Source organism: Scomber scombrus, chromosome 11 (assembly GCF_963691925.1).
Source record: "Scomber scombrus chromosome 11, fScoSco1.1, whole genome shotgun sequence".
NCBI classification, from domain to species: domain Eukaryota; kingdom Metazoa; phylum Chordata; class Actinopteri; order Scombriformes; family Scombridae; genus Scomber; species Scomber scombrus.
Genome location: NC_084980.1, coordinates 7,616,691 through 7,642,796, shown reverse-complemented (window position 1 = coordinate 7,642,796; position 26,106 = coordinate 7,616,691). Strand labels below are relative to the sequence as shown.

Genomic DNA, 26,106 nt, shown 5'->3' with positions numbered 1-26,106 from the left:
ATAAACGAAATTCATTGTTGTATATTTGTTGTTTTATTTGATTTGATTAGTTTACACGTATACAGATTATACACATATAGGCAACATGAAATGTTGGAGAAGTGCAAAAAACCATCAGGGGGGCTTATTCTAGGCACTCTCCAGTATGAAGATTACATTAAAAGGAAAAAGAGAAAACTAAGATTATTAAAAGGAAGGTCAAAAGAGATCAGATTTCACAAGATACATATAACACATTTCCATATATGTTGTACAGTTGCACAAAGAAAACTAAAATTAGGATCAGTGTGTTTACACATAATCCATAAAGATAATATTGCAACAATAAAAACAAACCTTTTACAGCTTTCTTAAAATTGACAGGTACTAAATTAAAAAATTGTGATGGTAATGCATTCCAAAATGCTGAACCTCTGTAGAGTAGACCAAACTGTAACTGGGATGTTCGACAGATAGGAGGCCTGAGTTTAAAGTTATTATGGGTAGAATAGTAATGAAAATGGTGACAGTAGGAATACAATTCATGATAAAATGGAGGAAGGGTCTTGTTCAGAGAGCTGTATACGTTGAGATTCACAGTAGATAATTCTTAATGCTTGTTTCTGAAGACAGAAAATAGGAATCAGTTTAGTGGGATGGGTGCTTCCCCATACAGAGTTGCAATAATATATGTATGGATAAACCATGGAATAATATAAAAGCATGGCTACCTCTGTATTTATCTTGGGTCGAACTTTTCCTAAGATCCCAACACTTTTAGCAATTTTAGTTGTGATTGTGCCAATTGGTTTTTTCCAAGATAGAGATCCATCAAGATGTATGCCGAGAAATCTCATAGACTGAACTTTATCGATAAAGGTGTTGTTTTATTGTGTGAAACAGAATCAACAGAGGTCTGTGTATGATATATTGTACAGTTACAGAGATTATGTATCATGTAGTCTACTGAGATAATCATAAATGAGACACATGAATAAGATTTGACAAATAGTACAAACATAACCTGCCCTCTTTCCTAATTTATCCAGTCAACTGATGCAGGAGGAAGCAAAGTTATTGGAGTTCGATTATCATGTTCCTCGACACAATAAAGGACAAATGGATAAATTTTGTCTGAAAACCTCTGACCCGTAAATGTGTACAAATGAGATCTGTCACCAGCATCATAGAAAGAGATTTGTCCCTTATTGTAGTCAAGCAGGATACCGAATGTAATAGGGTGTGTCCGAACACGAAGAGTGACAACTTTCTTATCAATAGCTTTGTAGGAGCCCTGCTTGTTTAGGACTATAGTCCAGTAACCGGTCGAAGGACGGAATGATAATGCTCCCTTTCTGGGAGAGGATTCGCTGGCCATCCCAATTTGGTAACAAAGCCTCCCAGCTACAGACACCTCCCAGTACTGCCTGCCAGATGAGAAGCCGGGCGAGCCCAGGGCAGCAAGAGCCACGTCAAACCGGCCCGGAAGGTTAGGGACATTTAGTTCTCGCTCAGCGGTGGACATCTCAGTGTTATCTGCTGACAAAACTACTCTTGGGTGTGTTGTGTCTGGATCGAAGATCACCCTCCCTGTAGACAGAAATGTAGGAGATTGTGGATCTTTTAGAAAGAAAATGGACCTCACCAGGTTTTACTAAGTACTTCATATATCGCTTACATAAAGTTAGGGTGGTCACAAGAGATTAATCTGACAAACAATGGTTCAAACCGAAGCTGCAGACTCTTAAGGTATCCTGACTTTTAGTCCCTAGAAAGTGTCAAGCTCCTGGAAAAACACTGGATCCTTATTTTCCCACAATGCAATTGGACAGCATCTTTTATGAGACTCCATCTGCCTGGTGCTTTGCTGTCTCATACATAATCAGGCAGCTATTATGAAAATACACAATATTATTTATTTATGTGCACATTTACATTCTCCACACGTCATACCTGTCCAGAAATTAATAATCTAAATGATTTATTAGTTATATATCTATTTCTATTTATTGTATGTGTTTTTAACAGAGCTTTGCTTGTAATTTCATTCTCTTTGCATCTTGGATGCTATGCTGAATGATGATAAAATTGAATCTTGAATCTTCCACACCTCCAGTTTTTAACTTGTGTACTGTCTCCAAGCTCAACCTGATGACATCACTATGACATCATCAGTTATTTTCTCGGACTTGACAAAGAGGACGTCAAAATTTCTGTGTAAAATTGGTCCCCCTTTAAAGTCAACCATACAGTTTTTTCTAGACAGTAGCATAAATGTGTGTGTGGGGTTATCTATGTGTAGGTCATATAATACTGTACGTGTGACTTACTGGTATGGATAGTTTTATCCTCAACATCATCCAATCTGTTTCTAAGTTCTGAGGAGAGAGCAAAAACAACACAACTGTGAGGGGGGGATTTAGTGATACTACGTTGTACTCTCTGCACTTTGCTGAACTAAACTAATCGTTACCTTCCAGCGCGTTCGAGAGTGTTTTCTTCTCATTTTCCAGGTCTATAATGGAGACAGAATAAGACAGCAGGATTTTATTAGAAATCACAAAAACAACTACCGCCATTAGTCTGTTGTACACATTCCCAGAGAGTCAAACATACCTCTGTATTCATTCTGCAGATTGTTATTCTCCCTCATCTGCTATTAACTTTACTTCTACAAACTGAGTGTATGAGCAGAGAGGGGAACTTACCACTATATTCCAGCTGTAGTTGGTTATGCTCATTCGCCTGTTTTTCTAAATCCTGCTCCAGCTGGGCGATTATGGTATCCTTGTCTTGCAGCTGCAGCAGGCAATCAGCATTGTTGTGGCTCTCCCGCAGCTGTGTCGTTAAATCTGTTGAGTAAAATGTATTGTTCAAAAATGACATCAAATGACAGACTGAATGGACTGGCTGCTTTAAGCTATTAACTTTTCTTCTATCACATACTGAGTTTGGAACTTACCGCAATTTTCCTGCTGCAGTCTGTCACACTCGTTCGTCTGGTTTTCTAACTCCCGCCGGAACTGGGCGATTATGGCATCCTTGTCTTGCAGCTGCAGCAGGCAATCAGCATTGCTGTCGGTCTGTCGCAGCTGTCTCTGTAAATCTGTTTAATAAAATATATTGCACAAAGACTACATTAAATGACAGACTGAATGGACTTGCTGCTTTAAGCTATTAACTTTTCTTCTATTACATACTTAGTGTATGAGCAGAGAGGGGAACTTGCCGCTATTTTCCTGCTGCAGTTTGTTATTCTCTCTGGCCTGTTTTTCTAACTCCTGCCGCAGCTGTTCGAGCTCGGCATCCTTCTCTTTCTGCAGCTGTGCGAGCTCTGCATCCTTCTCTTGCCGCAGCTGTGCGAGCTCTGCATCCTTCTCTTTCCGCAGCTGTTCGAGCTCGGCATCCTTTTCTTGCAAATGCTGCTGCAGGCGATCCGTATCCTTCTGGCTCTGTTGCAGCTGTCTCTGGAAATCTGTTAGATGAAAAATTCGGTTCAAAAGCCACTTCAAATGATCCGCCGGATGTCAAGGATAGCTCTACTGCATGTGTCGATGCTTTAAGAGGGTCATTTTCAGTATCTTACCTTCACACTGGGTGTGGACATCACTGCAGCACGTTTTTAGTTCTTTGACCTCTTCCTTTAAGTCTGACAGAGGGAGGAGGGTGAAACAGTGATAGTATCAAACATAAACCAACATAATAATAAAGCATTTAAAGAAGTAGGATGTACAGTACACACCATTATTTGTGCTTTCCAGTATCTTGTTCTCTCTTTGTTGTGTTTGTAGTTGTTGCTCCAGTTCTGGGAGAGAAAGCATCAAATTCTCACAACTCTCAAAACCAAGATTTCCTTCATCTTAGACTGAATGTGCTGAATGACAGTAGAGACATAATAGGAAAGTAACAGACTGACAAACCGTTGATTTTTTTCTCATCCACTTTTGGTGGCTTTTTCTGAGCCTTTTTCAGTTGTGCCCTCAATCCTGCAATCTCCATCACTAGCAGATACACAAACACAGCTGCTGTTATTTTGGCCTTAAAAGGAACCAACAAAATGACACGAAAACATGACCAAAATAAGACATTTTCTTACACAAGTTAAAATTCTTCGCGTCTGCATCATTGAGCTGACGCTCACTGTCTTGCAGTTGCCTCTTTGTCAACTCCAGTCTTTTCTGAATCTCTGTAAGCAAATTAGAGATAAAAAAAATACATCATCAGAGAGACATAACACTTTTTGAATATGTAATGGGGTTTTTTTCTGGCATATAACAATAAAAATGTCCCATTTTGTTCTCTACCTGCAGCGTTCTCAGCGTTAGTGTCTTTTAGGTCTGATATTTGGTCTTCCAGTGGTTTGAGTTTCTTGTGGAGTTCCATAATCTGAGTCGCTAAATGATAATAAGACACAGCAAGATACTTTTAATATCCAGAAGCAAATGAATAATTCTGTTTTTCCAACTGAACAAAACACCTACACAGATTAGTAATCCTCATATCACTTGATTCCAGCATCTTTGTCTTTTCTTTTATCTGATTTCTGATGTCGTCCAGCTCATTCTCCAGCTCTTCAAGAAAGACAGAATTTTGATTTATTTCCTCAAAATGCATGAAAAAGCATATAGAATACATTTAAGGAATATATACTGCTCCCCACCTTTAATTTTCTCCAACTCTGCTTTTATCTGCTTCTCTTCTTGCTTCTTCAGTCTTGCTATTTCATCTTGTTGAGCCAAGATCTTAAACGCTAACAGAAGAAAGACTGGATTACATTCTGGAGATTCACTGGATACAAGACCAACACGCACAATGACAGAACCTTTTTATTTTACTGTAATTGTGATGATGACTCACTCAGTTTAGTATTTTCGTTGTTTTCATCTTGAATTCCATCAATCAAACGATTCAGATGATCTTGGAGTTCTGTATACAAGAGGCAACATCAAAACATAATTTCATAAAAGCACATGTACTTTTTTTTGTAATATAACAGTGTTTATGGTCCTGAGTCCTTAGTCTATACAGCCAAGATATATGTTTCTGTCACTCACCTTGAATCTTAAAGTAATCGGAGTCATTTGCTGCGACATTTGACAGTTTCTCAATCGTTGTTTGTAATTCAATAATCTGTAGAACTGAAAGAAGATTTAACATTAATGAACATAGTCTTGCATGCATCATCTGCCACCTTAATTATACATATCATTCGGTGATTTTGATTGTGTCAGCGGGTTGTCAATCAATGCTAACACAATGCAACTCACGTCTATGTGGTTGAGCACTTATTGCCCTCAGGTCCTCTTTCTTTTTGTCCAGCTCCTTATTCTTATTCTCTATAATTGTTTCAAGCTCTGCAGAACACAGACAAAGGCAATTTTTTTAACTCTGTTGATGTTCTTTGCTCTTCATACCTCACATCCCTGTTATGAAGTTTAGTAAGTGAAGTTAGTAAGCTGCAAAGTAGGTATTTTACATCTAAATATAAAATGAGTGCCTGGACTGGACTGAATTGACAACGAAACACGCACTTACCTCTTATCTTGCTTTTGGATACAGTGTTTTCTAGTTGGTTCTTTAGCTCCTCAATTTGCAGGGATAATGTGGAAATTTGAAGAGCTGAAACAACAATTGTACTGTTTATGTCAATGTTAGTTAACATAGAGCAAATCCTTCAGGCTCCACATGAGTAAAACAAAATATAAACTAGACTTCCACTCTCACGTGGGTGGACAGAGAACACTTTACGGGTCATAAATGACATTTTATCAGTATTTACACTTTGAGCAAAACGGTAATGCAGGCCGTCTACTCACCAAGTGAAGTAACACTGTTAGATTTGGACTCCAGCTCCTTCATTTTGTCATCCAGGTCATTCTGCAGATCTGTAAGGACACATACACATCAGCTGTATACCTCACATACAGAGGAAAATATTAGGATCCATCTTTGTGGCTTTGGCAGGCAATATGTGCTCAGCAAGGTTTACTGTCCCTGAATGAATTGAATGATCTATATCTATTAATATGTCACTGTTTCCAATTCCCAGGAGGGTTAATAATTTCCACAATATTAATGAAATAACACTACAACACTACAACTACAAAATACCACAAAGGACTTGAAACATTTCTTAACTCATTCCTTACTAATCCATTTAAGTTAAACAATTCCTCTTGCTCCCCCTATGGCTGTTCAATTTTTATGAGACAGTAAAAAAAATAAATAAATAATGCCTCAGCTTTTCAAACAGCAGTTGAAGCTGGAGCTAGATGTAGGCCCTAAAGCTGGAATCATTTTAAAGAAACCTCGGTACACCACCACAGTCTAGAAGACGTAATGTATTCAAAAAGATCATTATATACGGCTAAAAGGAAATGTGTTTTATACATCGTCATCTCTCTGTTTGGTAAAAAACACAATAATTTGTAAACTGACAAAGATGTGGAGACTTTTATTTCTCATTCAAAGTAAACAATAAATCCATTCATTACCCACAACAGAGCCAAAAGAGTGTTCTCATTTTAAAGTGAAAAGTAAATACAGAGAGACTACACTCACCTTGTAGTTTCTGCTCATAATTTGAACATTGCACCTCCGTCTGGTTCAGTTTATTCTGCAGAGCTAGTAGAAAACACAGGTATATAAAGTAAGGCAATGTTCTGCTTTCATGTCTTGTTGAGGCAACATCAACATGTAATGACTTAACTTACCTTCAATCTCAGCCTGAATACGAGAGTGCTCCTCCTCTTTATCCTTCAGCTGTTTCCTCAGCTCTGGAAAGGTCATGTATGCTTCAGTTTAAGAAGTGTGTACAGCTAATACATGAATTCAATAATGCCATGATGGAAAAACACACTCACTAGCAATTGTGGAAGAAGTTGTTTGGGCCTCATCACCCTTTTCTTTTTCTAGGTTTCTGAGTTGGTTCTGCAGATCAGTGATTGTCAGAACTGAGAAACACAGAAATGACTTGTTAATCATAGAAGAAAAAGATTTCAGGTCATTTTTTAATGATGCATGTAACTACTGTGTTCACTTTCTACTTACTCAATTCAGCATTGGTTTGACTTTTCTCAGTCAGCTCTTCCTTTAAGTCTGACAGAGGGAGGAAGTTGAAACAGTGATAGTATCAAACATAAACCAACATAATAATAAAGCATTTAAAGAAGTAGGATGTGCAGTACACACCATTATTTGTGCTTTCCAGTATCTTGTTCTCTCTTTGTTGTGTTTGTAGTTGTTGCTCCAGTTCTGGGAGAGAAAGCATCAAATTCTCACAACTCTCAAAACCTAGATTTCCTTCATCTTAGACTGAATGTGCTGAATGACAGTAGAGACATAATAGGAAAGTAACAGACTGACAAACCGTTGATTTTTTTCTCATCCACTTTTGGTGGCTTTTTCTGAGCCTTTTTCAGTTGTGCCCTCAATCCTGCAATCTCCATCACTAGCAGATACACAAACACAGCTGCTGTTATTTTGGCCTTAAAAGGAACCAACAAAATGACACGAAAACATGATCAAATAAGATATTTTCATACACAAGTTAAAATTCTTCGCGTCTGCATCATTGAGCTGACGCTCACTGTCTTGCAGTTGCCTCTTTGTCAACTCCAGTCTCTTCTGAATCTCTGTAAGCAAATTAGAGATCAACAAAATACATCATCAGAGACATAAAACTCTTTGTATATGTAACAGGTTTTTTTTCTGGCATATAACAATAAAAATGTCCCATTTTGTTCTCTACCTGCAGCGTTCTCAGCGTTAGTGTCTTTTAGGTCTGATATTTGGTCTTCCAGTGGTTTGAGTTTCTTTTGGAGTTCCATAATCTGAGTCGCTAAATGATAATAAGACACAGCAAGATACTTTTAATATCCAGAAGCAAATGAATAATTCTGTTTTTTCCAACTGAACAAAACACTTACACAGATTAGTAATCGTCATATCACTTGATTCCAGCATCTTTGTCTTTTCTTTTATCTGATTTCTGATGTCGTCCAGCTCATTCTCCAGCTCTTCAAGAAAGACAGAATTTTGGTTTATTTCCTCAAAATGCATGAAAAAGCATATAGAATACATTTAAGGAATATATACTGCTCCCCACCTTTAATTTTCTCCAACTCTGCTTTTATCTGCTTCTCTTCTTGCTTCTTCAGTCTTGCTATTTCATCTTGTTGAGCCAAGATCTTAAACGCTAACAGAAGAAAGACTGGATTACATTCTGGAGATTCACTGGATACAAGACCAACACGCACAATGACAGAACCTTTTTATTTTACTGTAATTGTGATGATGACTCACTCAGTTTAGTATTTTCGTTGTTTTCATCTTGAATTCCATCAATCAAACGATTCAGATGATCTTGGAGTTCTGTATACAAGAGGCAACATCAAAACATAATTTCATAAAAGCACATGTGCTTTTTTTTGTAATATAACAGTATTTATGGTCCTGAGTCCTTAGTCTATACAGCCAAGATATATATTTCTGTCACTCACCTTGAATCTTAAAGTAATCGGAGTCATTTGCTGCGACATTTGACAGTTTCTCAATCGTTGTTTGTAATTCAATAATCTGTAGAACTGAAAGAAGATTTAACATTAATGAACATAGTCTTGCATGCATCATCTGCCACCTTAATTATACATATCATTCGGTGATTTTGATTGTGTCAGCGGGTTGTCAATCAATGCTAACACAATGCAACTCACGTCTATGTGGTTGAGCACTTATTGCCCTCAGGTCCTCTTTCTTTTTGTCCAGCTCCTTATTCTTATTCTCTATAATTGTTTCAAGCTCTGCAGAACACAGACAAAGGCAATTTTTTTTTAACTCTGTTGATGTTCTTTGCTCTTCATACCTCACATCCCTGTTATGAAGTTTAGTAAGTGAAGTTAGTAAGCTGCAAAGTAGGTATTTTACATCTAAATATAAAATGAGTGCCTGGACTGGACTGAATTGACAACGAAACACGCACTTACCTCTTATCTTGCTTTTGGATACAGTGTTTTCTAGTTGGTTCTTTAGCTCCTCAATTTGCAGGGATAATGTGGAAATTTGAAGAGCTGAAACAACAATTGTACTGTTTATGTCAATGTTAGTTAACATAGAGCAAATCCTTCAGGTTCCACATGAGTAAAACAAAATATAAACTAGACTTCCACTCTCACGTGGGTGGACAGAGAACACTTTACGGGTCATAAATGACATTTTATCAGTACTGACACTTTGAGCAAAACGGTAATGCAGGCCGTCTACTCACCAAGTGAAGTAACACTGTTAGATTTGGACTCCAGCTCCTTCATTTTGTCATCCAGGTCATTCTGCAGATCTGTAAGGACACATACACATCAGCTGTATACCTCACATACAGAGGAAAATATTAGGATCCATCTTTGTGGCTTTGGCAGGCAATATGTGCTCAGCAAGGTTTACTGTCCCTGAATGAATTGAATGATCATATATCTATTAATATGTCACTGTTTCCAATTCCCAGGAGGGTTAATAATTTCCACAATATTAATGAAATAACACTACAACACTACAACTACAAAATACCACAAAGGACTTGAAACATTTCTTAACTCATTCCTTACTAATCTATTTAAGTTAAACAATTCTTCTAGCTCCCCCTATGGCTGTTCAATTTTTATTAGACAGTAAAAAAAATAAAAAAAATAATGCCTCAGCTTTTCAAACAGCAGTTGAAGCTGGAGCTAGATGTAGGCCCTAAAGCTGGAATCATTTTAAAGAAACCTCGGTACACCACCACAGTCTAGAAGACTTAATGTATTCAAAAAGATCATTATATACGGCTAAAAGGAAATGTGTTTTATACATCATGTCATCTTTCTGTTTGGTAAAAAACACAATAATTTGTAAACTGACAAAGGTGTGGAGACTTTTATTTCTCATTTAAAGTAAACAATAAATCCATTCATTACCCACAACAGAGCCAAAAGAGTGTTCTCATTTTAAAGTGAAAAGTAAATACAGAGAGACTACACTCACCTTGTAGTTTCTGCTCATAATTTGAACATTGCACCTCCGTCTGGTTCAGTTTATTCTGCAGAGCTAGTAGAAAACACAGGTTTATAAAGTAAGGCAATGTTCTGCTTTCATGTCTTGTTGCAGCAACATCAACATGTTAACATGCACTTAACTTACCTTCGATCTCAGCCTGATCACGAGAGTGCTCCTCCTCTTTATCCTTCAGCTGTTTCCTCAGCTCTGGAAAGGTCATGTATGCTTCAGTTTAAGAAGTGTGTACAGCTAATACATGAATTCAATGATGCCATGATGGGAAAACACACTCACTAGCAATTGTGGAGGAAGTTGTTTGGGCCTCATCACCCTTTTCTTTTTCTAGGTTTCTGAGTTGGTTCTGCAGATCAGTGATTCTCAGAACTGAGAAACACAGAAATGACTTGTTAATCATAGAAGAAAAAGATTTCAGGTCATTTTTTAATGATGCATGTAACTACTGTGTTCACTTTCTACTTACTCAATTCAGCATTGGTCTGATTCTTCTCAGTCAGCTCGCTGACATATTTCTGCAGTTCTTTCCTCTTGTCTGTGAGCTCGGTTGTGAGCTCTGAGACAAATTGAAAACACATTTATTATTCAAAAGCAACAAGTCAGGATGCAATAACTACATGTTGTATGTTAGTTGTATAGATTGGGATCAATATGGGATTTGTAAAGGATGGTTGGAGATACTTACCGGTTACCTGAGCTGCTTGTAGTGTATGGCGTTCTGACAGCTGTTTCTGCAAATATTCCACTTGAATCTGCAGCGCCATGATTGTCAGCACTGAAGTACACAACAACGAGATGTCCAAATACAGTTTATACTGTAATGAGTAATCTTGTAAAAACAGGCCAGCGTGTCTGTGAACCTTTATTTGCTCTAATGTATTTGCTACTCACTCAGTTTTGTGTTTTCGTCGTCTTTGTCATCGATCTGACTGAGAAGATCATCCAATCTGTTTTGCAACTCTACAAAAAAATGTAGTTTTTGTTGAGGATTATATTTTGTCTTTTGTGATTTGATTTGTCAAATAATGTCACTCTGAATTTGGTGCATTAGCATTTCATACAGACTTACCTTTTATATCGGCACCATTGGTCTCATTAGCAGCCTTTTTCTGAAGGTCCCTTATATCATCCTGCAGCTCAATGATTGTTAAAACTGAAACAAACACACATGCAGTGAGTCTGACTGGAGTTATTGCTTCAGAAATCTGTTTTAGCAGCCCTCAAAATTACAGGCACAATGTGTATTTACTTCATTTATGACTCCATATTTGCATAACCTACACTAACTGGTGTAAAGTTAACAAGTATTTATGGTGCATGAAACAGTACTATTTCCTCGATAACAGACTGATATTTAATTCAAATATTTGATGAGATTGCGTTATTTCAGAGACTCTCGTGCACCTTATTGATAGCTGCAGTTACACCTCCTCTATTCCCTGTATACAGCCATGATGTGTGTCAAACTCAGTAAAACAAACAGGAAATTACATTTGAGGATGATAAGGTGTCAACAGAGTTGATATTTGAAATGCTGACAAATCAGACAACAAGTATGAATTTATATCTTTAACAATGATTTGGACTTAAAAAGTGACCAGATGATCACAGCGTATCAAATCAATGTGCTTACTTATTCTGGGGTTGGCAAACACTTTCTCTATTTCGGCGTTCTTCAAAAAAACTTCTTCTTGCTTCTGCTCCAGTTGCCTCTTCAGCTCTGTGGAGAGACAAAGACAAACAGTGCTAAGAGGGAGAGGCAGAAAAACATCAGTCATTCAGTCTCCTACTGACACTATAAAGTATAATCTTGGTTAAAATGAGTGAAAACTCTGATAATGTGACACAACTTTTTCAACAGTTAACACAGATACATATTTGCAGAGTCAAAGATGGACTGTTAACACTGTTACTCACCTGTGATCCTGTCTGGGTCATCTGTGTTGGAGATCAGAGCCTCTATAGCCTTCAGATCATTCTTCAGTTTTATCAGGCTCAGGACTGACACAGAAGAACAGAGCAAACATCACTACTCAGCTTATAATTCTGAACAAAACTATCAGCTGAAAATAGGAGAGATCTTTACTAAATATCAATATTGTGCTGAAGCCTTAATGATAATATTGTAACTTCACTCACTGAGTGCCTCTTTGGAGTCTCCAGCTTTGTTCAGTTCTGCAATCTTCTTGTCAAGTTCAGTCTTTACTTCTGATAGAAACAGACACATAATCCAAATCACAACTGAAACTGGAGCGTGAATCATCAGAGTGTTTAACTGCAGTCATGTTAACAACTTACGCTCATATCTTTCTTCAAGTCCAGAGCATTCTTCAGTCTTTAATCGCAGTGTCTTCTGCAGCTCTGTTGTTTGGAAAGAGAAAGACCGGACATCCAAATTCTCACTTGTAATTGTGCCTTTTGTTATGTCTTGTTTTCTTATGAGGACAAAAACAGTTAAAAAAGGAATCTGGTTCATACATCATGTCATCTCTTTGTATATTGAAAAATCCAATCATTTGCTAAAACTGACAGACAAAGATGTGGAGACTACAGTTCTTTTATTTAAAATAAACAATAAATCCATTCATTTCCCACAATAGAGTCAATAGAATGCTCACAGTTTTTTGGACATTGTTGGCCAGCAGGGACAGTAAGTAAAAATCAACAGAGACTACACTCACCTTGTAGTTCCTGCTCATAACTTGAACATTGCGCCTCCGTCTGGTTCAGTTTATTCAGCAGAGCTAGTAGAAAACACAAGTTTATAAAGTAAGGCAATGTTCTGCTTTCATGTCTTGTTGGAGCAACATCAACATGCACAAACTTAACTAAGCTGTTTCCTCAGCTCTGGAAAGGTCATGTATGCTTCAGTTTAAGAAGTGTGTACAGCTAATACATGAATTCAATGATGCCATGATGGAAAAACACACTCACTAGCAAGTCTAGAAGAAGCTGTTTGGGCCTCATCACCCTTTTCTTTTTCTAGGTTTCTGAGTTGGTTCTGCAGATCAGTGATTCTCAGAACTGAGAAACACAGAAATGACTTGTTAATCATAGAAGAAAAAGATTTCAGGTCATTTTTTAATGATGCATGTAACTACTGTGTTCACTTTCTACTTACTCAATTCAGCATTGGTCTGATTCTTCTCAGTCAGCTCGCTGACATATTTCTGCAGTTCTTTCCTCTTGTCTGTGAGCTCGGTTGTGAGCTCTGAGACAAATTGAAAACACATTTATTATTCATATGCAACAAATCAGGTTGCAATAACTACATGTTGTATGTTAGTTGTATAGATTGGGATGAATATGGGATTTGTAAAGGATGGTTGGAGATACTTACCAGTTACCTGAGCCGCTTGTAACGTATGGCGTTCTGACAGCTGTTTCTGCAAATATTCCACTTGAATCTGCAGCGCCATGATTGTCAGCACTGAAGTACACAACAACGAGATGTCCAAATACAGTTTATACTGTAATGAGTCATCTTGTAAAAACAGGCCAGCGTGTCTGTGAACCTTTATTTGCTCTAATGTATTTGCTACTCACTCAGTTTTGTGTTTTCGTCGTCTTTGTCATCGATCTGACTGAGAAGATCATCCAACCTGTTTTGCAACCCTACAAAAAAAAGTAGTTCTTGATGAGGATTATATTTTGTCTTTTGTGATTTGATTTGTCAAATAATGTCACTCTGAATTTGGTGCATTAGCATTTCATACAGACTTACCTTTTATATCGGCACCATTGGTCTCATTAGCAGCCTTTTTCTGAAGGTCCCTTATATCATCCTGCAGCTCAATGATTGTTAAAACTGAAATAAACACACATGCAGTGAGTCTGACTGGATTTATTGCTTCAGAAATCTGTTTTAGCAGCCCTCAAAATTACAGGCACAATGTGTATTTACTTCATTTATGACTCCATATTTGCATAACCTACACTAAATGGTGTAAAGTTAACAAGTATTTATGGTGCATGAAACAGTACTATTTTCTCGATAAAAGGCTGATATTTAATACTCAAAACATCAGTGGATTAAAGAAAAGAGGACAGGGCAACACACTGAAATGCATTAATACTTATTGCTAACAGCAATGTTAAGTTGAGTTCATGCATTTTAGGTAAAAATTGTCATTTTTTTACTTCAGTTTCTTTGATTTAATTTAAATATTTGATGAGATTGCATTATTTCAGAGACTCTCGTGCACCTTATTGATAGCTGCAGTTACACCTCCTCTATTCCCTGTATACAGCCATGATGTGTGTCAAACTCAGTAAAACAAACAGGAAATTACATTTGAGGATGATAAGGTGTCAACAGAGTTAATATATGAAGTGCTGACAAATCAGACAACAAGTATGAATTTATATCTTTAACAATGATTTGGACTTAAACGGTGATCAGATGATCACAGCGTATCAAATCAATGTGCTTACTTATTCTGGGGTTGGCAAACACTAACTCTATTTCTGCAGTCTTAAAAATCACTTCGTCTTGCTTCTGCTCCAGTTGCCTCTTCAGCTCTGTGGAGAGACAAAGACAAACAGTGCTAAGAGGGAGAGGCAGAAAAACATCAGTCATTCAGTCTCCTACTGACAATTTAAAGTCTAATCTTGGTTAAAATGAGTGAAAACTCTGATAATGTGACACAACTTTTTCAATGCAAAACAAACAGTTAACACAGATACATATTTGCAGAGTCAACGATGGACTGTTAACACTGTTATTCACCTGTGATCCTGTCTGGGTCATCTGTGTTGGAGATCAGAGCCTCTATAGCCTTAAGATCATTCTTCAGTTTTATCAGGTTCAGGACTGACAAAGAAGAACAGAGCAAACATCACTACTCAGCTTATAATTCTGAACAAAACTATCAGCTGAAAATAGGAGAGATCTCTACTAAATATCAATATTGTGCTGAAGCCTTAATGATAATATTGTAAATTCACTCACTGAGTGCCTCTTTGGAGTCTCCAGCTTTGTTCAGTTCTGCAATCTTCTTGTCAAGTTCAGTCTTTACCTCTGATAGAAACAGACACATAATCCAAATCACAACTGAAACTGGAGCGTGAATCATCAGAGTGTTTAACTGCAGTCATGTTAACAACTTACGCTCATATCTTTCTTCAAGTCCAGAGCATTCTTCAGTCTTTAATCGCAGTGTCTTCTGCAGCTCTGTTGTTTGGAAAGAGAAAGACCGGACATCCAAATTCTCACTTGTAATTGTGCCTTTTGTTATGTCTTGTTTTCTTATGAGGACAAAAACAGTTAAAAAAGGAATCTGGTTCATACATCATGTCATCTATTTGTATAGTGAAAAATCCAATCATTTGCTAAAACTGACAGACAAAGATGTGGAGACTACAGTTCTTTTATTTAAAATAAACAATAAATCCATTCATTTCCCACAATAGAGTCAATAGAGTGCTCACAGTTTTTTGGACATTGTTGGCCAGCAGGGACAGTAAGTAAAAATCAACAGAGACTACACTCACCTTGTAGTTCCTGCTCATAACTTGAACATTGCGCCTCCGTCTGGTTCAGTTTATTCAGCAGAGCTAGTAGAAAACACAAGTTTATAAAGTAAGGCAATGTTCTGCTTTCATGTCTTGTTGGAGCAACATCAACATGCACAAACTTAACTAAGCTGTTTCCTCAGCTCTGGAAAGGTCATGTATGCTTCAGTTTAAGAAGTGTGTACAGCTAATACATGAATTCAATGATGCCATGATGGAAAAACACACTCACTAGCAAGTCTAGACGAAGCTGTTTGGGCCTCATCACCCTTTTCTTTTTCTAGGTTTCTGAGTTGGTTCTGCAGATCAGTGATTCTCAGAACTGAGAAACACAAAAATGACTTGTTAATCATAGAAGAAAAATATTTCAGGTCATTTTTTAATGATGCATGTAACTACTGTGTTCACTTTCTACTTACTCAATTCAGCATTGGTCTGATTCTTCTCAGTCAGCTCGCTGACATATTTCTGCAGTTCTTTCCTCTTGTCTGTGAGCTCGGTTGTGAGCTCTGAGACAAATTGAAAACACATTTATTATTCATATGCAACAAATCAGGTTGCAATAACTACATGTTGTATGTTAGTTGTATAGATTGGGATGAATATGGGATTTGTAAAGGATGGTTGGAGATACTTACCAGTTACCTGAGCCGCTTGTAATGTATGGCGTTCTGACAGCTGTTTCTGCAAATATTCCACTTGAATCTGCAGCGCCATGATGGTCAGCACTGAAGTACACAACAACGAGATGTCCAAATACAGTTTATACTGTAATGAATAATCTTGTAAAACAGGACAGCGTGTCTGTGAACTTTTATTTGCTCTAATGTATTTGCTACTCACTCAGTTTTGTGTTTTCGTCGTCTTTGTCATCGATCTGACTGAGAAGATCATCCAATCTGTTTTGCAACCCTACGAAAAAAAGTAGTTCTTGATGAGGATTATATTTTGTCTTTTGTGATTTGATTTGTCAAATAATGTCACTCTGAATTTGGTGCATTAGCATTTCATACAGACTTACCTTTTATATCGGCACCATTGGTCTCATTAGCAGCCTTTTTCTGAAGGTCCCTTATATCATCCTGCAGCTCAATGATTGTTAAAACTGAAACAAACACACATGCAGTGAGTCTGACTGGATTTATTGCTTCAGAAATCAGTTTTAGCAGCCCTCAATATTACAGGCACAATGTGTATTTACTCCATTTATGACTCCATATTTCCATAACCTACACTAACTGGTGTAAAGTTAACAAGTATTTATGGTGCATGAAACAGGACTATTTGCTCAACAACAGGCTGATATTTAATACTCAAAACATCAGTGGATTAAAGAAAAGAGGACAGGGCAACACACTGAAATGCATTAATACTTATTGCTAACAGCAATGTTAAGTTGAGTTCATGCATTTTGGGTAAAAATTGTCATTTTTTGACTTTAGTTTCTTTGATTTAATTTAAATATTTGATGAAATTGCGTTATTTCAGAGACTCTCGTGCACCTTATTGATAGCTGCAGTTACACCTCCTCTATTCCCTGTATACAGCCATGATGTGTGTCAAACTCAGTAAAACAAACAGGAAATTACATTTGAGGATGATAAGGTGTCAACAGAGTTGATATTTGAAGTGCTGACAAATCAGACCACAAGTATGAATTTATATCTTTAACAATGATTTGGACTTAAAAAGTGACCAGATGATCACAGCGTATCAAATCAATGTGCTTACTTATTCTGGGGTTGGCAAACACTTTCTCTATTTCTGCGGTCTTCAAAATAACTTCTTCTTGCTTCTGCTCCAGTCGCCTCTTCAGCTCTGTGGAGAGACATAGACAAACAGTGCTAAGAGGGAGAAGCAGAAAAACATCAGTCATTCAGTCTCCTACTGACACTATAAAGTCTAATCTTGGTTAAAATGAGTGAAAACTCTGATAATGTGACACAACTTTTTCAATGCAAAACAAACAGTTAACACAGATACATATTTGCAGAGTCAAAGATGGACTGTTAACACTCTTACTCACCTGTGATCCTGTCTGGGTCATCTGTGTTGGAGATCAGAGCCTCTATAGCCTTCAGATCATTCTTCAGTTTTATCAGGCTCAGGACTGACAAAGAAGAACAGAGCAAACATCACTACTCAGCTTATAATTCTGAACAAAACTATCAGCTGAAAATAGGAGAGATCTTTACTAAATATCAATATTGTGCTGAAGCCTTAATGATAATATTGTAAATTCACTCACTGAGTGCCTCTTTGGAGTCTCCATCTTTGTTCAGTTCTGCAATCTTCTTGTCAAGTTCAGTCTTTACCTCTGATAGAAACAGACACATAATCCAAATCACAACTGAAACTGGAGCGTGAATCATCAGAGCGTTTAATGCAGTCATGTTAACAACTTACGCTCATATCTTTCTTCAAGTCCAGAGCATTCTTCAGTCTTTAATCGCAGTGTCTTCTGCAGCTCTGTTGTTTGGAAAGAGAAAGACCGGACATCCAAATTCTCACTTGTAATTGTGCCTTTTGTTATGTCTTGTTTTCTTATGAGGACAAAAACAGTTAAAAAGGAATCTGATTCATACATCATGTCATCTCTTTGTATAGTGAAAAATCCAATCATTTGCTAAAACTGACAGACAAAGATGTGGAGACTACAGTTCTTTTATTTAAAATAAACAATAAATCCATTCATTTCCCACAATAGAGTCGATAGAATGCTCACAGAGTTTTGGACATTGTTGGCCAGCAGGGACAGTAAGTAAAAATCAACAGAGACTACACTCACCTTGTAGTTCCTGCTCATAACTTGAACATTGCGCCTCCGTCTGGTTCAGTTTATTCAGCAGAGCTAGTAGAAAACACAAGTTTATAAAGTAAGGCAATGTTCTGCTTTCATGTCTTGTTGGAGCAACATCAACATGCACAAACTTAACTAAGCTGTTTCCTCAGCTCTGGAAAGGTCATGTATGCTTCAGTTTAAGAAGTGTGTACAGCTAATACATGAATTCAATGATGCCATGATGGAAAAACACACTCACTAGCAAGTCTAGACGAAGCTGTTTGGGCCTCATCACCCTTTTCTTTTTCTAGGTTTCTGAGTTGGTTCTGCAGATCAGTGATTCTCAGAACTGAGAAACACAGAAATGACTTGTTAATCATAGAAGAAAAATATTTCAGGTCATTTTTTAATGATGCATGTAACTACTGTGTTCACTTTCTACTTACTCAATTCAGCATTGGTCTGATTCTTCTCAGTCAGCTCGCTGACATATTTCTGCAGTTCTTTCCTCTTGTCTGTGAGCTCGGTTGTGAGCTCTGAGACAAATTGAAAACACATTTATTATTTATATGCAACAAGTCAGGATGCAATAACTACATGTTGTATGTTAGTTGTATGGATTGGGATCAATATGGGATTTGTAAAGGATGGTTGGAGATACTTACCAGTTACCTGAGCCGCTTGTAACGTATGGCGTTCTGACAGCTGTTTCTGCAAATATTCCACTTGAATCTGCAGCGCCATGATTGTCAGCACTGAAGTACACAACAACGAGATGTCCAAATATAGTTTATACTGTAATGAGTAATATTGTAAAAACAGGCCAGCGTGTCTGTGAACCTTTATTTGCTCTAATGTATTTGCTACTCACCCAGTTTTGTGTTTTCGTCGTCTTTGTCATCGATCTGACTGAGAAGATCATCCAATCTGTTTTGCAACCCTACGAAAAAAAGTAGTTCTTGATGAGGATTATATTTTGTCTTTTGTGATTTGATTTGTCAAATAATGTCACTCTGAATTTGGTGCATTAGCATTTCATACAGACTTACCTTTTATATCGGCACCATTGGTCTCATTAGCAGCCTTTTTCTGAAGGTCCCTTATATCATCCTGCAGCTCAATGATTGTTAAAACTGAAACAAACACACATGCAGTGAGTCTGACTGGATTTATTGCTTCAGAAATCTGTTTTAGCAGCCCTGAATATTACAGGCACAATGTGTATTTACTCCTTTTATGACTCCATATTTCCATAACCTACACTAACTGGTGTAAAGTTAACAAGTATTTATGGTGCATGAAACAGGACTATTTTCTCGACAACAGGCTGATATTTAATTTAAATTTGACTTCAGTTTTTGTTATTTAATTCAAATATTTGATGAGATTTCAGAGACTCTCGTGCACCTTATTGATAGCTGCAGTTACACCTCCTCTATTCCCTGTATACAGCCATGATGTGTGTCAAACTCAGTAAAACAAACAGGAAATTACATTTGAGGATGATAAGGTGTCAACAGAGTTGATATTTGAAATGCTGACAAATCAGACAACAAGTATGAATTTATATCTTTAACAATGATTTGGACTTAAAAAGTGACCAGATGATCACAGCGTATCAAATCAATGTGCTTACTTATTCTGGGGTTGGCAAACACTTTCTCTATTTCTGCGGTCTTCAAAATAACTTCTTCTTGCTTCTGCTCCAGTTGCCTTTTCAGCTCTGTGGAGAGACAAAGACAAACAGTGCTAAGAGGGAGAGGCAGAAAAACATCAGTCATTCAGTCTCCTACTGACACTTTAAAGTCTAATCTTGGTTAAAATGAGTGAAAACTCTGATAATGTGACACAACTTTCTCAATGCAAAACAAACAGTTAACACAGATACATATTTGCAGAGTCAAAGATGGACTGTTAACACTGTTACTCACCTGTGATCCTGTCTGGGTCATCTGTGTTGGAGATCAGAGCCTCTATAGCCTTAAGATCATTCTTCAGTTTTATCAGGCTCAGGACTGACACAGAAGAACAGAGCAAACATCACTACTCAGCTTATAATTCGGAACAAAATTATCAGCTGAAAATAGGAGAGATCTCTACTAAATATCAATATTGTGCTGAAGCCTTAATGATAATATTGTAACTTCACTCACTGAGTGCCTCTTTGGAGTCTCCAGCTTTGTTCAGTTCTGCAATCTTCTTGTCAAGTTCAGTCTTTACCTCTGATAGAAACAGACACATAATCCAAATCACAACTGAAACTGGAGCGTGAATCATCAGAGTGTTTAACTGCAGTCATGTTAACAACTTACGCTCATATCTTTCTTCAAATCCAGAGCATTCTTCAGTCTTTAATCGCAGTGTCTTCTGCAGCTCTGTTGTTTGGAAAGAGAAAGACCGGACAACAAAATTCTCACTTGTAATTGTGCCTTTTGTTATGTCTTGTTTTCTTGTGAGGACAAAACCCACTCACCGTTTATTTCAGCCAGAGCATTGGAGTATTCCCTTTCTTTAGCTTGAAGCAAAGTCTCCAGGGCTGATTTACAACAGTGAAATATTAACAAATTGAATCTTTCCAAAAATTCATGACAGCTATTTTTGGCAATTATCATGTGTCTTTGGCAGGACTGTAATAATAGCAGCAATAAAGGGTAACTCACTGGTTTCTCGACCTGTTGATGTCTGTTGCTCATCATCACGTAGCTCTCTCACCTGTTTCATTAAGCTGATAATCTTCAGGACTGCTCCAAGCGAGTGAAAAAAAAAAGCCCAAATGAATTTTTAGAGTTTAGAAATTTAAACTGTATAAGTATTTTTATTTTGCTTTTTGTAGTTTTGGTGATTTCAGAAAATATGAGAATTACCAGTAAGTGGAGATTTCTTTTCCAAAGTGAAAATATAATAATCTCACATTATATTTGTTATAATGTATAACTGCCGTTCATACTCACTCAGTTGTGCCTGGGCAAACTCTGTATCCTCCAGCTGTTTCTGTATGTTTCCCAGCTGATTATTCTTCTCTTCCAAAATAATTCTTAATTCTAGGATGAAAAAGCATACATTTTTGCCTTTTTGATTTTTTTGCATGACCAACTTAAACATTTTAAGAAATATTTGTAGAATTACACCTTGTTTACCATTATTTTATGCTGCAACCTTATATTTAATGCTCTATTCTAGAATTTTATTTCTTTCTCTTTCTATTTTTCTGTACTTTGTTTTAATTATTAATGTTTCCATGTTTTTACTGTTATTGGGTTTTATTTTTGTTTCTCAAATTGCATGTTTTTATATTTCCAGTTCTTACTGTTAAATATTTGAGTTGCCATTGTGTATGAAATGCGCTATATAAATAAAGCTGCCTTGCCTTGTAATCATTTAATAATCTCACAATAAACAACCATATATAAAAGTGACTTTGAAATCAAAGTTTATAGAGCTGTAGGATCATCCACCTTTAATTCTGGAATCAGTTGCTTTTTTGGCATTATGCACTAACAGCCAAAGACGGCTCACTTCGGACTGAAGTTCCAAAATTTCCCGGGCTAGAGGAAAAAAAAGATGTCAAATCAATGCCATTGTAAACCACAAAAATAACAACTAAACTGCTTCTTTTTTTTTTAAATAAAAAATTGCACACTTACTAAGTTCTATGTTATGCTCCTCACGGCTCAACTGTATAATCTTCTTTTTAAGGAGTTCAGCCTTTTGGTCATATTGCCTTTTGTAATCTAACCAAAGAAACAAAAAGAAGGATTCAAGCACCTCTAGATAACAAGACAAGGTCTACAACACTATGTACAGAATAATTCCTTACCAGCAGCATTCGTTCTGGATTTCTCAATGTAGAGAGTGAGGATCCTCTGAGTCACTGTAATTGTACTGTGCACAGAAATCAGCTCCAGCACTGGAGGACCAAGAGAGAATGTGCGTCAGGAAATGTTTGATACAGAAACTTTGACATTGCAAATTATAAAAGATGTGGAGAGATGTACTGACAAGCTGAGTTGGGGTCTCCTTTTCCCCTCAGCTCACTGATGAGCCGATCCAGTTGTCCTTGTAGAGCTGATGGGAATGAGCAGAAAGTGAATCATTAATATAAAAATGAAACGCTAAAAGATGGATTCCTGCAGAATGACATTTCTAAACATCAAGATGGTATAAAGTGATAGGATGTTTAAGCAACACTGTAACTCTATTTGAGCATTAGCCAATGCAGAAAGAAGTGGCCAGAATGAAATAATGCTAAATGCTTAGGTATATTATAAATGATTAAGTACTGTTAGAAGAACAAATTAAGAAAATAATGTGCATTATAAAGTAATATTTACCTTACTGAACTGAGTAAAAGTGTGTTTTGTTATGAATTCAATGTTTTATTAGTGAGTTATGTCTCCTCTTAAGGGTTACATAGTCTTACAACTAAACATGCAGGTAGTTATAACAATTTACCCAGCATCCTCTGGTTGGGCTGAAGACTGATTTCTCCTCCTCTTCTTGACTCTGCCTGCTCTAAATCCCAAATCTGATTTTGCAGTGAGACGATCTGAAAAACTGAACATGCACATAAAAATGAATCAACCATTTGTGAATAGCTAATGAGTAGGCACAAATCATAATAAGATCTGCCCTTGAGATTTGGTGTTGTTTACAGCTGTTATACAAATGTCTAATAAAGGGTTGTTTTTTTTAGTACACTTACTGAGAGCTGCGTTTGGGAGGGTTTTCACAATCTGCGCCTTTTTCACACTGAGTTCATCGATCTTCTCTTGCAGCTGTCTCTGTAGCACTGGAGGCACAAGTTTAGATATGAAACAAAGCTAACAGAATCTCTACAGGATTAGCATTAGAGAATATCAAACAGCTGCGTCAAAGTTCAAATATTTATAGGTAAAAATAATATTGAGGCTGCAAAATTGTACAGACTTCGCCAGCAGATATAGAACAAAATAGTGAAACAGCACTCACCTGTAATGTCAATAGCACTTTGAGTAGAATTAGAAGCAGGCATTTCAATCTTCCTCCTTAATGCATTCACCTCCCTGGTGAGCATGATGAAGTTTAGAACTATAAAAGAAGTTTGGCATTACCAGGTGATGAAAAAAATTAGAAGAAATGGTGATGTGCGACATGTGCTACAAAATACAGAAGACTTACTCTGAAATTTGTCGCTATCATATGTCTGCAGCAGCCTTTTCATTTTATTGTACAGCTGGACTTGATAAGCTGTCAAGGAATTAAACATACATTTTAATGTGTATTTATGTTGTGTGTATCACTTCCACATGTGCCAGATATGTAGAGAAGGATTGACAAAAATGCTTACAGTTAGTAATAGCTGAGGCTGTCGCACTGCATGTTGAAAGCTTCAGATTCAGCAGTCTGACCATGCCCCTCAGCTCAAATGCTTCCGCATCTGTTTGAAAGATCAGGGGTTATATCAGAGATACAAGCCAGCCAACAACTCCTAAAAGGATTTATACTAACCTAGTTGGTTGTAGCGGAGTGTTGCCTGATGAAATTGACTGTTAAGGGACGTAAGCTGTTCCTTCACACCTGACAAAGACAAGGCATGTGAGCAATGTAAGATGTCAAGTCTGCATCATAATAGACAGAGTACCATGTGTTTCTACAGTCGGCTGTTGAAGTCAGTGCTCTACGTCAGCCTTGACTTACTGTGCAAACCTGCAATGAAAATAGTTACTTTTATCTCATTCAATAGCGCTGCTGCTAACTATCAACATACAAACTGACTCCTCAGTACTGCAACCCTGTCACTGTAACTGGTAAGTACACACATACAATCACATAATATGCTGTATGATTTGTTTGACATACACATATTGTTAGGTATAAGTACAATGAAACACTCACCAATGCATGTTTCGTCAGTATCTGACTGTAAGAGAACAAAACATTAAGAATTAATTTTTTTAATTGTTTAAAAGTCAACTTTAAAAATCTATTTAATTTATATATTGATATTGAACCACTTGAGAGATCTATAAGCCTGAACAGTATTTGTGACATATCGTTACATTTATACTGCTGTGATCAATGCTGTTTATCTGAGGTCAACAGGAGAGGACAGAGTTATCAAATTGTTTATATGAATATGTTTATCTCATCTGATAAGTGACAGTCTAGGGAACTCACCAGGTTCTGTGAAATGATATGGGTCAGCTGTGGATTTCTTGTGTGACTGTCTGCAGTTTTCACATCTTGAGGAACTGAGATGTTTGACAAAAACAAGAAAAAATCAGCTAACAAATGAATTGAATGTAGCTGTGACAATTTAAAACATGTATATTAATTGGCTGCTTACTTATGTGGATGGGTTATTGTTGCTTACCTTGTCTGCTGTCACATGCTCGGAAGCCACAGGAGAGGAGGGCAATCCAAACAAAGACAGAACCGCCAGCCATTGCACCTCTTTCTGAAAACTTTCTTCTTCTATCAGTTGTTGTAATGCTTTTATACACAGCTGATTGATCAATGTGTGGGGGCAGGGTTGGCTTTTTAGATATACAGAATGAGGAAGGGTGTCTAAATGTTTGACTGTATGAGTCAGATGCCCTTTTTCTAAGAGTAAGCTGAATAATCAATATTTGGAAGTGTGGGTTGGCTTTTGTATTATAGAGGTCAGTCAAAAGTTTAGAAACAACCTCCTAGAATGAGGAAGCGTGCCCACACTTTTGATTGCATGGGCCCAATTAAGCAATCTTAGCACAGAGTTTGACCCGCATGGTGAAAGTGCATTTAAGGTGTGTCCAAATTCACTTTCTAATTTGCTGATCCTGGCTTTCAGCAGAAATTGTTTTCACCACATTTATTTCCCCATGTGTTCCTCATGTCCTTGTGTACTGATGTAGCTTGTGAAGTCTATCTGTGTCTGATCTGTTGTCCATATGCTTTTGCTGGGTCTTGACAGAATCACTCAACCTGAGGGTTCTGCTTAAATACCTACGTTTATTACCGTGATTGGTCAAATAATTAGACAGTCTCTTCCAAAACTTGGTACACAGGCGAAGAAGACGAAGAAGTTGCACTAGTTAAGATATTTCATTTATCGTCAGCAAATAATGTGATTACCTTGATTGTAAAATCAACAAATCATCTATCTATCTATCTATCTATCTATCTATCTATCTATCTATCTATCTATCTATCTATCTATCTATCTATCTATCTATCTATCTATCTATCTATCTATCTATCTATCTACCTACTTACCTACCTACCTACCTACCTATCTATCTATAAATAAATCAAATATTAAATTTATTAAAAGATATTTTAATAAATGTTATAGATATTAAAATATCTATAACATTTTAAATAAAGAAGACAAAGGTGTATTTTGTCTGGTCCTAACAGAGGGCATGGGAGGTCAGGCAGGTGTTTTTAAAAATATTTAACTAACAAACATTTTTACCCATGATGTAGAATGTTGTATACTGTCATGGCTCATCATTACAATATGCGGTATTTGTTTAGTTTGGCTTGAATTAAGGCTTTCCCATCTGTGTAGACTGTCCCTATCAGTAGATTCCTGTAAATTTCATGTGTTTATAATGATTAACTCAATCTTTATTTTTTATCCAGGTCATGTTATGTAATTTGTTTTATTTGTTTTACTTTTCCAGACGTAAAACATCTCTTTTGCTAAAGACACTCACTCTAATGTGATGCCAGTTACCAAAGAATCAGAACAAATACTTAAAATTGGGAATGCCGAACAACTATTTATTAGTGTGGAGTCACCTATCAGAATATAAAAAATAATAAAA

The 26,106-nt window shown here is 36.9% G+C and overlaps 1 protein-coding gene across 2 annotated transcripts; it reads right to left on the bottom strand.

The window, feature by feature from the left end:
* Positions 1-10: 10 nt before the first annotated feature.
* On the bottom strand, positions 11-24,789 carry si:ch211-14a17.10 (golgin subfamily A member 4). 2 transcript variants are annotated; one of them, XM_062429739.1, is made up of 90 exons: positions 24,669-24,789; positions 24,473-24,546; positions 24,191-24,215; positions 23,804-23,872; positions 23,643-23,732; positions 23,474-23,542; positions 23,285-23,383; positions 23,019-23,105; positions 22,769-22,870; positions 22,316-22,381; positions 22,134-22,223; positions 21,961-22,047; positions 21,772-21,861; positions 21,268-21,357; positions 20,977-21,057; positions 20,790-20,852; positions 20,629-20,691; positions 20,470-20,538; positions 20,248-20,331; positions 19,953-20,039; positions 19,366-19,449; positions 19,188-19,256; positions 18,982-19,071; positions 18,763-18,852; positions 18,576-18,665; positions 18,323-18,385; positions 17,941-18,003; positions 17,783-17,851; positions 17,561-17,644; positions 17,266-17,352; positions 16,556-16,639; positions 16,378-16,446; positions 16,173-16,262; positions 15,954-16,043; positions 15,767-15,856; positions 15,514-15,576; positions 15,131-15,193; positions 14,972-15,040; positions 14,750-14,833; positions 14,455-14,541; positions 13,745-13,828; positions 13,567-13,635; positions 13,361-13,450; positions 13,142-13,231; positions 12,955-13,044; positions 12,702-12,764; positions 12,319-12,381; positions 12,160-12,228; positions 11,938-12,021; positions 11,654-11,740; positions 11,090-11,173; positions 10,912-10,980; positions 10,706-10,795; positions 10,487-10,576; positions 10,300-10,389; positions 10,150-10,212; positions 9,994-10,056; positions 9,245-9,313; positions 8,964-9,047; positions 8,694-8,780; positions 8,481-8,564; positions 8,284-8,352; positions 8,087-8,176; positions 7,908-7,997; positions 7,730-7,819; positions 7,524-7,613; positions 7,349-7,429; positions 7,171-7,233; positions 7,030-7,077; positions 6,843-6,932; positions 6,693-6,755; positions 6,541-6,603; positions 5,796-5,864; positions 5,515-5,598; positions 5,247-5,333; positions 5,034-5,117; positions 4,837-4,905; positions 4,640-4,729; positions 4,461-4,550; positions 4,284-4,373; positions 4,076-4,165; positions 3,900-3,980; positions 3,722-3,784; positions 3,566-3,628; positions 3,209-3,454; positions 2,942-3,085; positions 2,688-2,831; positions 2,453-2,494; positions 2,310-2,357; positions 11-1,569 (listed from the first exon to the last, which is right to left on the bottom strand). In XM_062429739.1, exons 1-90 carry the CDS (start codon positions 24,739-24,741, stop codon positions 1,016-1,018), a joined length of 7,773 nt encoding a protein of 2,590 aa, XP_062285723.1. In that variant the 5' UTR covers positions 24,742-24,789; the 3' UTR covers positions 11-1,015. The 2 variants fall into 2 exon arrangements, with proteins under 2 accessions (XP_062285723.1, XP_062285724.1); XM_062429740.1 differs by lacking the exons at positions 13,567-13,635; positions 13,745-13,828; positions 14,455-14,541; ... (5 more) ...; positions 15,954-16,043; positions 16,173-16,262 and having other exon boundaries at positions 24,669-24,788.
* Between the last annotated feature and the right edge of the window lie 1,317 nt (positions 24,790-26,106).